Source organism: Babylonia areolata, chromosome 25 (genome assembly GCF_041734735.1).
Source record: "Babylonia areolata isolate BAREFJ2019XMU chromosome 25, ASM4173473v1, whole genome shotgun sequence".
Taxonomy (NCBI): domain Eukaryota; kingdom Metazoa; phylum Mollusca; class Gastropoda; order Neogastropoda; family Buccinidae; genus Babylonia; species Babylonia areolata.
In genome coordinates this window covers 16,447,592-16,457,976 of record NC_134900.1, presented here as the reverse complement: position 1 = coordinate 16,457,976, position 10,385 = coordinate 16,447,592, and the positions used below count along the sequence as shown (strand labels likewise).

General features: G+C 37.9%; 2 protein-coding genes across 2 annotated transcripts; one reads left to right on the top strand and one right to left on the bottom strand.

Moving 5' to 3' along the window:
* Nucleotides 1-732: 732 nt before the first annotated feature.
* On the bottom strand, nt 733-5,270 carry LOC143299534 (uncharacterized). The gene is made up of 3 exons (XM_076612805.1): nt 5,136-5,270; nt 3,461-3,559; nt 733-3,000 (listed from the first exon to the last, which is right to left on the bottom strand). Exons 2-3 carry the CDS (start codon nt 3,554-3,556, stop codon nt 1,270-1,272), a joined length of 1,827 nt encoding a protein of 608 aa, XP_076468920.1. The 5' UTR covers nt 3,557-3,559; nt 5,136-5,270; the 3' UTR covers nt 733-1,269.
* A 104-nt stretch (nt 5,271-5,374) lies between these two features.
* On the top strand, nt 5,375-9,905 carry LOC143299535 (protein LLP-like). Its single transcript, XM_076612806.1, has 4 exons — nt 5,375-5,497; nt 7,189-7,339; nt 8,039-8,086; nt 9,547-9,905. Exons 2-4 carry the CDS (start codon nt 7,189-7,191, stop codon nt 9,711-9,713), a joined length of 366 nt encoding a protein of 121 aa, XP_076468921.1. The 5' UTR covers nt 5,375-5,497; the 3' UTR covers nt 9,714-9,905.
* The last annotated feature ends 480 nt before the right edge of the window (nt 9,906-10,385 follow it).

Below are 10,385 nucleotides of genomic sequence, written 5' to 3'. Positions count from 1 at the left end.
GTGAACCACTTTTAATGATTAATCAGTTTCAATTACTATGACTCTCTCTCCCTCCTCACTCTTTTATATCTGATTTACAACTATTATTAACAAATAATGTAATACCTTACTTACTTGATGGGTTGTTTTGATTGGGAAATGTACAGGTTTTATGTGACTTCTGAAGCACACACAGAGGAACTGCTTTTGTGGAAAGAATGGGTCTCTTTTGACCCATGAAGTTAGAAAATGGATGGATAGTGACTTCATTGTTGCCACTGTGGAAAAAGGATCCTTTTTTGACATCTGAAATAGAATGGATACAAAATGTGATGAATATAAAAAAGGTTAAGGTGATTAGCACTGTAAGCAATTCAATCAGGAATACATCACCCCCAACAAATGCACTCGTATGTAAACTGGTAATTTTGTGACCATTTTTGGACTACTTAGATCCATAATTTATACAGATGTGCACACAGGCACAACCACACACACACTGAAAGGCGTGCTTGTGCACACACACACACACACACACACACACACAATGTAATAAAAATCATTTCCCAAAAGTGATTTTCCAGTCCATGATGGCAAAATCCAGCCAAATTAAATGTCTCTTCACTACTGGCAATATAGAGCTCTCACAGTATTCATTGATGATATTTATATCTTCCATCTTCAGTGTTTACACATAAATTATGTATGTATGTTATTTGTAAGTTCAACCTGGACAAAGCTGTCAAACAGAAGTCATCTTTCTCAAATCTCCTTTATTTTCCTGAGGGTGAAAATATCCACAACATCGAACAATTTTATAGTAAATTTTGGAACACACATGTCTACATCAGATTTAATATTGCAAAAATGCAAGGTATGAAATGATGAATATTTTGGTTCAAAAAGCTGATGTCGCTAGTTCAAAGACAATGTAAAAACTAGGAGTGTGTATGTGTACATGTATGTGAACAGTGATTCTAACCCCAACCCTATTCCTGTCTCCCATTCATTAATCTTCTCCTCTGAAAAACTAAGTGATAATCCATAAATGAACGACGAGAGTGTCTGGGTCATACAAACATTTTTATTTCTGAAATCTGAAACGATCGTAAGTTTGTCATGATATTATGTCATTGTGTTAGATTTTAAAAAGATACTCTTGCATGTACCACTTCACTGTACATATGATTAACATAATTTGAAAATAATACACCATTCAATATTACGGAACAGATTTGTAAACATGAATGTATAATAATATGCAAAGCAGAAGAAAGCATAGTCAAAGAATCATGAAGACTTAAAAATCTGAGGGTCAAATGGTAGGTATCCCTTGCACCGAGCTGTCCCACACAAACATGTTTTCAGCAATGTCTGGTTCAAGTCTGTTTCTGAACCCACCAAATGTAACGCTTTGATACATGGCAATTTTCCATCGTTTGAGCAAACTTCAACCTCGCCATGTGTTCGTTTTCTTTTTCTCTTGCATGCTAAGCCTGTGAAATCCTGTGAGAAGGATGCGTTACTCTTCTCACATTTATTACTGACATTCAAACTACTGCATTTATCTGACATTTGAGGCTCTGCCATCATAGAAGTGTTGGCACTGGCACAGTGACAGTCTGCAGCTCCCAGTTCACTGTCACAACTCCTCACTGCTCCTTGCATGTAGTCATTGGAGTCTTTTTGGACAGCATCATCCCCACAAACCTTCACACTGATGTCTTTACTACAGTGTGTGCAACGTGTGCTTTCACATTTATCCACAGGGATTTGCTCCATTGTTGGACACACAGCTGATGTCGACTCTACACCATCCAGACACCTGCCACCACTCCTCACTGCTCCTTGCATGTAATGTGTGGAGTCTTTTTGGACAGCTACATTCCCACCAGCCTTCACAATGATGTTTTTACTACACTGTGTGCACAGTGCACTTTCATGATTATCAACAGGGTTTTGCTGTGCTGCTGGACACACCTGCAGTGTAGACTCTTCACCACCCACATCACTGCCACAACTCTTCACTGCTCCTTGCTTTGAGTCATTTTTCCTGACAGCCACATTCCCATCAGAATTCAAACTGATGTCTTCACCACACTGTACGCATGATGCGCTGCCACGTTCATCCACAGGGTTTTGCTCTGCTGTTGAACACTCATCTGTCGTGGACACACCACCCATAGCACTGTCACCACAACTTAGTGCTTCTTGTTTGCAGTCATTTTTCCTGACGGCCACATTCCCTTCACTGGCTTCAACCTTCAGACTAATGTCTCTACCACACTGCACACACAGTATACTGTCTCTGTCACATTTATTCACAGGGTTCTGCTCTGCTGTTGGACAAACATCCGATGTGGACACACCACCCACAACACTGTCACCACTGTAGTCAAAGGTCAGCTCCTCCCCTGCACCAATGTGCCTGCGAGCGAACAGCGCCAGTCTAGGCACGCTGTTATCCACACGCACTGGCACCATCACAAGGTTGGGGTCACATGAGTGGTTCGCAAACCGACCAACATTACCAACATGCTCCGGGTCCACGCAGGTCAAAACGACGCCTGTATGGCAGTGCTCCCTCAAGACGATGAGATAATTCATGCCACCATCCTTCCTCTCCATTCTCCTCCGTGCTTCATCACAGCCGATCACTTCTCCAGCATATTCACACACAAAGGTCAGCTGAGCGATGTCTTCGCAGGCGAACAGGCCAGAGCCTCTGGCGCCAGCAGGAGCCACTTTGAGCTTCACCCTGGGTCCGTGCTGCACCAGCCGGTTAGGACAGGTGGCGTCACAGGCACACTGACTGTTACACTCCAGGACAGGCTTCAGGGAGGGAGAGCCCACGGCTTCCCGGGTCAGGTGGCCAGTGAGGGGGTGGTAGCTGAGGCCAAACTGGGCCAGGCAGGCACAGGTGTCTGGGTGGCAGCAGCCTTGTGGGCAGTCACAGCCGCGCAACTGCTCCTCAAACTCTTCCCTGACACACCCCGGGCCTGGGATGCTCCTCCTCACATACTGCAACACATTAACATTATATATAAAGCAACAAAAGAGTGGTAACTCTCTCCATTAAGAAGGTAAATAACTTCAAGTCAATGCTACTTATGCTACCGATTCAGCTAGCACACAGGTAAATAAAAGGTACATGTATAAAAGTACAAACCCAGACAAGTGTGGGTGTGTGCACGCACGCACATGCAAGCGTGCATGTGTGTACAACAATGCCAAAAAAAAGCACACGCAATAAAGGAACACTGTGGTTCTGAGTTGTGGATGCACATTTGATGATCACATTACTCTCTCGAGCCTGGCACAATGACCAGTTCCAACGTTGTCACACCAATGCTGACTTACCTTCACTATATCTTCAGTTCAGAAGCATGCACGCAAAATCCAGTCTGTAAACACTCACACGCACACACACACACAATTCAAACATGCGCATGACTCTATACATGCAGAAACACTCACACACCCGAAATTCAATAGGGAATGGGTCTTGTGGTGAATTTCTGCACTGTTCACATGGAATTGGTCTGCTTTCCAGCCCACAGCTGATGTCTTCCATCATTGCCTGGAAAATATATATATATATATATTTTGTTGTTGTTGTATATCTTCTCAGAATGTTATATTAATTCTCAACCACAGCCACAAGACAGTGGACTATTTTGTAAACTTGGTATGAAGACATAAAAAGAAAGAAATTCCATCACAAATTCAGAAAATTTGTGAAATTGGAGCTACATCTCTACAAAAAGAAAGAAACTGTTTGCTACATTGAGGATCCCACTCAAGGTCTACTGAAGAACAATTCATGTGCACCATGTGTCTTTTCTAGCTGTGTTATTATAAAAATGCTGTGTGAATAGAATGAGAAGTTTGTTTTTCAAACAATTTGGATAAGGTGTTTATCAGTGTGCAAGAGACAAAAAAAGAGAATAGTAATCATTTTCAGCAAGTTTTGATTATAATTACAATGATGGGTTTAACTGCCATGTAACAGACACAACAAAACAGAGATGAGAATGATGCCATGACTAAAACCATAAGCATTTTCTGCATTTCACATCTTGTATGCATGCATGATTCTCTCTGATTTCAGTATATATGTTTGTGATATTTTGAGGAAACAAACTACCATAACAGACATGTGTCTGCCTGTCTATCTCTCACACACACACAGATGATGCACAGAATACTAAAATATTATGCATTAATTATTCATTGTGTTACAATGGCAACCAAACAGCTGAGTAAAAATTCAATGCATGGTTTATCCTTCAGAAAAAAAAAATCAAAGTATAATGATCAAACTAAGTAAAATTTTTTTTATTAAATCCACAATAGAAACACCAACAGTAAAGACTGTATAATACTTCTGTTGATAATCATTATCATTTTTATCAAACAATATCATGTAAAAATAAATAAATAAATAAATAAAACCTCTGTGTGTGTGTGTGTGTGTGTGTGTGTATTTAATTAACAATGAAATTAATACTTGATAATACATGTAATTTGTAGTTGTAAGTATCCTTTGAACAAATGAAATAAATGAGAATTATGTTTTTCTTAAAGAAAGCTCAGGATGGCCTCACAGGACATTATTGTAGACACATGCTGCCAGCTGCACCACAGCACAGGAAAACATTACAAACATGATTACTGGATGATGTACCAAGGCAGACACTACTACATGACATATTAGTGTCTATGGACAAGATGAATGTTCTGAGTTCACTCATAACATTGAATCCCAAATTATGTTATCAGAATCAACGTTTACAAAGTGCAGAGCTCTGCATTTCTCCCCTACAATAATTTTACAGTGATATTACAATACATTAAATATGAAATTGAAAGCAACAGAGTGAAGTAACTAGTTATTTATAGTCCAACCACGTTTGGGGAAACTGGTGAGGAGCGTGTGTTTGGACTGCTGTAAAAACTGACAAAAAAGAGAAAAGAATATATATATATATATATATGAAAGGAAGTAATGTTCTTTTTTAGGATTGAAAACTGGACCATATCCACAAACTTTTACGATACTGCCCACGCTTCACATTCCGCCTTGAGAGGACACTGCCGAAAATTTGGCATTATTTCTTATTCTATGGTTTTTATATAACATTATTGCTACGCACCCTTTTGAGGTCTCACAACAATGTCCATTGAACTCCGCCGGACAAACGCCGGACAACACCTTACTTTTCATGTCGCCCGCTTCGGCAGCAGGAGTGATTTCCCTTCCATGTCCTACTCATGACATCAAGGACAATCTAAATTTCTGCTTTCTTGTGTTTACAGAACTGCTTTTTCGTGGTTATCTGACATAAATATCACACGCTAGATCAAACATCGCGGAAATATTTTCTGCAAAAAAAAAGTTTGAAAATGAGCCAAAAGATTTTCTTTCGCATGACCCGGAAACTAACGGTGTTACCGGAAGCTAATAGTGTTCATTGAAGACCAAACCCAAACACGTGTGGAAAAACAGAACATAAAGGTACGTGTGATTATACATGTGTTTTACACATTTCTGTCCAGTTTCCAGGTTTCTCCATGAGTAGCGGTGGTTATATGAATTAAATCGGCAATATTACATCATTATCAGCTTGTGATCAGGACAGTAATGAATAGAACAATCTCATTTGAAATTTATATACAAACGTAACAAAACTGACACTGCTGTCACTGCTACTGGTCCGTGAGCACAGCGTACGGTGAAGTGCTCAAGCTGTAAGCCATTAGTTTAGTGTTGATTTTTTTCACATTGTACAGTCTTGAATAAATGATTATCAGTGTTGGCACATTTCTTCAGCTGTTGTTATACTAGAGTGATTTATAGTCCATTAGTACTGTAGTTACCCATTTTTGACAACTCATCCAACTGTTGCAACAACTGGACAAGTTGAAGAGGCTGTTATCTATCTGCCCTTCATGAAGACTGCATGCGATCACACACACAAAACTTCACAAAGACACACACACACACACACACACACACACACACACACACACACACACACCGACCCTCTGAATCCATCCCACACACATTCACACACATGCACACACTCTCACATGTATACTATATCAGTACATATCAAATACACGCACACAATCCATTTCACACAGTAACCAAGAACTGTGGAGAAGGGACTGTGTGAGTATAAGGCTGTAGGAGTATCAGGTTGCCCCAAAACTAGAATAGATGTATATTCTTCTATGTTAAAGTTAACATAAATAACCCAACAAACATGAACAATATTAGTGATACTGATTGCAGGATCTTTAATATGCTTATTTAATTATTATATATATTGAATACTTAATCTTCTGCATATGTTTTCACATGAAATGAATTAACTTCTTTAAAATACTGGCATATCTCATATCTGCAAAAATACTGACCTGGGAGACAGAAAAAAAAAGAAAAAAAAAATCAGGGATCTCAACCTTTATTGGGCTTTAACCACCCAACAGGCAAAGACTGGGATCAAACCCAGGATCATGTCATTGAAAGTGCTTAACTTTAATCACTCTGATATTATCATATTATGTTAGTCATTGGTGTCAGTAGTTATTTGGTTTCAATACTTTCAATATCATTTACAGGTCCACATCAGCTGTCATGCAATGTATGCATTGTCTGGAACTAGTGGAAGCATTAAGCAACAATTTATAATGATTTATGTTGTATGCTTCTATCTCACCGAGCAGCAGATACAGTACTTGTTTCTTATGTGTGTTGGTTACTGTTACTGTGTTTTGTACCTAAGCTAGGTGCACTGCACTCTATGAAGATGGTGTAATACTGAACAAAGTAAACATCACACTTGATTTGTTCATTGCCTTTTTCTCTTTTCAACATAAATCTTTGAAAGTAATCACTTTCTTGTGCAATATTCACTTTTTTTGCTGATCTTTTGATGAAGTCTGGTGCATCAATTTTTGCAAGACTGGCAAAGTCTACAGGTTTTGTTGTTGTTTTGGTTTTGTTTGTTTTTCTCATTTGTAGTGTTGTAATTAACTTAAAAATATAATATTAGTATCCAGAAACATATTTAGTAAATGTGTTATGTATTTGATTTGACATTCTTAAAGGATCGTATTCGCATTATTGATGTTATTTCATTTTTTAAGCTAAATTATACAATTTTGTACCCATATTTCACCTCTTCATCCTTCTGTGGGCAGATGGCAAAAAGTATCCGCAGCAAGCATCGGCGACGGATGCGCAGTGTGAAGCGTGAAAAATTTGACAAGAAAATTGTGGCCAAGTTAAAGGAGACAGTATCAAAAGATGTGCTGAACAACCCTGATGTTGACATGTCTGACATCGTCACAGGTATGTTGAACACCTCTTTTTTACATGAATAATCTGTCACAAAATCAGACTTACGTAGAAAGGAGAATTGGTTTCATTATCCACTCTTGTGTATCAGCTTCATTATTCCTTATAAGTTTAGCTCTGCGGATGTATGGTATTAATAGTATCAATAGAATATTAAACTGAACATTCTGAATGATCATACTCATTCTGCTTTGTTAACTAAATGAGTAAACTGTGCTGAGCAACAGCAAATCAGCAGCTGTTAAATTCTTATCATGGATATGGACTTCAATCTTTTTCTTACATTTGGATACACGAGATCTAATAATAAGTAATATGGACTTGGTTGAGTATTTGTGTCACACTCTCCTTACCCTCTCTTCTTTCTTTGGGCAGTTTTTATGCAAGACAGTTTTCAGTTTCAGACTTGACAAATGTGCCTTATTTTTATGATCTAAAATGCAATATATTAAAATGTTCCACACAGTACCAGGACTGCAGAAGGGAAAGGGGCAGACTGTGTCTTCAACATGAATGCGACTTGTGTGTGAGGAAATATTGAACAGATGCTAAAGCATGTTTAATTATGCATAATTTACTGTGACCCACTGGTGCAGACTCCGGCAGAGGTCTGAATTCCTGTGCCCCCCTCCCCTTATGCAGTTCTGTCGTTACTAGATATTATTTATCTTTTTTGTCTTTCATATGTTCCAGTGAAGACGGCAACTGAACTGAAAGACCAACAGTCAACAAGCAAGCAAGGTACTGTATTATCACATGATGAACACATAACAATAACACACACTCACACAGCCCACTGGCTCGTAAGTTGCATGATACAGCCAAGCAGAACACTGCTCAGCTGCTTGTTCCACAAAAAAGCCACGTGACTTTGAACTGTCTACTTGATTTCCCTTTTTCAATGTTTCACTTGTTCAGTTTTATTTTTATCATCACAACATGGGAAATGATTTTATAACTTTACAGATTAAACTTTAATTGTGTATCAAAATAAATAAACTGATAAACATGCCATGAGGTATACACATATACTTTTTGAATGTGAGGCTTTGCCTTTTATATGTGGCTTTCTGGAAAGATCGTTCAGAATGTTTTAAGATGTTGATAATGTGTAGTTATTGTTAAATATTTCCTGAAAGTTTGCTTCACCGTCCAGTTGGACATTTGTTAAACTTTTTTTTTCTATTCTTTCTTCTGCTTTTAATAGGTTGCAATGTATATTATATTATACACATTTAGTCCTCATTCCTGTACAATTTTATACATATTTCTTCCCCCCCATCAAAAATCACATATTTGTGAATAGATCACTAATAATAATTGTGAAACTGAAGAACACATAAAACATTGTTTTCCAGCTGTCTGCTGTATGGTCAGGACAGACATCTTAGTCACGTTCTGTTGTTACAGCTTTTTCAGAAAGCTTGTCAAAAGATGATGTAGAAAGATTGAATGCATTGCAAACAAAAAATACACGATCACGAGTTTAGAAATGTTATGGACAACGTCATATCATGTAATGGACACAGAACACTGGTTCTATAACTTGATTTCATCCACAAGACTTTTAAAATTCACATCCGACATTGGTCAAAGCAGCAGGTGGGCACCTTTGTGTTGTTTAAAAGAGCAGAAGTTAATATATGATAATTTGTTTTGAATGCATGTTATTTCCAAGATAACACATTCCACTGTTCCTGCTTTCTACATTATGGATTTGGGATTAAGGCAGCAGGAATGCTGGAATGAAACTAGAAGACTATATATACTACAGATTACATATTAGGTTTTATATCACAACATGAATTAAAACTTTAGCAGCCTGATATATATATATATATCATATTAGTATCCCCTTGACTGCCAGGGGAAAAAAAACAGTAGAAAGAGGTGTTTCAAATTATAAATCAATATCTAGAACATTTTCTTAAATATATCTGAACAGAATTATCTTGAATTTGTTGAAATCTTTTTTTTTTTTTTAAATCCATCATTACTGGTAGCGAGTCAGACTTTTTCTGTCATTTTAAAACATTCAGTAGAATATATTTTTACATTTTAGTCTTTTCCCCCGAATTATTTTGCATTTTCTGAATCAAAATGACTAAATATCATGTTATCTTGAGATCAGAGTAAGTTTTCACTCTTCCATTCTGTGAACAGATTTATTAAAAAAAGTGTGTATTGTATTTCTTCATCAGATGGGTACGTGGAGATAGAGGGCAGTGCGTCCAAGTCTTTCAACAAAAAGACAAAGAAGGATGAACATGGACAGTACCCTGCCTGGATGAATCAGAGAGCCATGAGGAAGCAGCAAACGAAAAATAAGAAAATCAAGAAGAAGGGCAAAAAAGCCTCCGCCTGGTGAATAGTGGAATCTAGGAAGGGTGGGGAGGGGAGTGTTTTGAAATATGTTTGAATGTATGCATGTACATGTGCAAAACTGAGAGTGTAAGCTTATGGAATGGGGAAGGGTGCGGGGGGTTGAATGTATGCATGTGTATGTTGAACTGTGTGCGAAAGCTGTAGATGGTGTCATTTGTGTCCACGGGCGTATCTTCAATAAAGGAATGTTGGATGCTTTCTTTCATGTGTGTGTGTGTGTTGGAGGAAGAATGGAAGGTATGAAAGCAATCGACAATACTTTTTATGTTTGTAATGACATAACACTCGGACTAAAGTTACAATAGTGATTCACCAACAAAATATGCACTTGCACAGAATTGTATGGGTTGATATGTTGAAGTATATTGTATTCAGAAATGCTAAAATGCCCATTACTCCCAGTGAAGCATAAATCATGTGCAATACTAGTCTGTTACTGTCTGAACCCCACTGGGAGACATTTTACATTGTTGTGTGCATTGGTGGCTGTGTTCTGGAAACTAAGCCACCAAATTTCATGTGTCCAGATATTCTTTTATTCTCAAAAACTACTGTCATTTACTTAAACAAGACAAAATGAAAAAACAAATAGTAGAAACATGGTAAAAAAAAAGTGATTCATTCAGAACAAAATTGACAAGGAACATCCATACAA

Coding starts and splice junctions, on each gene's coding strand:
- LOC143299534 (XM_076612805.1), bottom strand. CDS start 3,556: ATGATGGAAGACATCAGCTGTGGGCTGGAAAGCAGACCAATTCCATGT. Junction 3,001..3,460: donor CATTCCCTATTGAATTTCGG/GTGTGTGAGTGT, acceptor AATGTGTTGCAG/TATGTGAGGAGGAGCATCCC.
- LOC143299535 (XM_076612806.1), top strand. CDS start 7,189: ATGGCAAAAAGTATCCGCAGCAAGCATCGGCGACGGATGCGCAGTGTG. Junction 7,340..8,038: donor CATGTCTGACATCGTCACAG/GTATGTTGAACA, acceptor CATATGTTCCAG/TGAAGACGGCAACTGAACTG. Junction 8,087..9,546: donor ACAGTCAACAAGCAAGCAAG/GTACTGTATTAT, acceptor TTTCTTCATCAG/ATGGGTACGTGGAGATAGAG.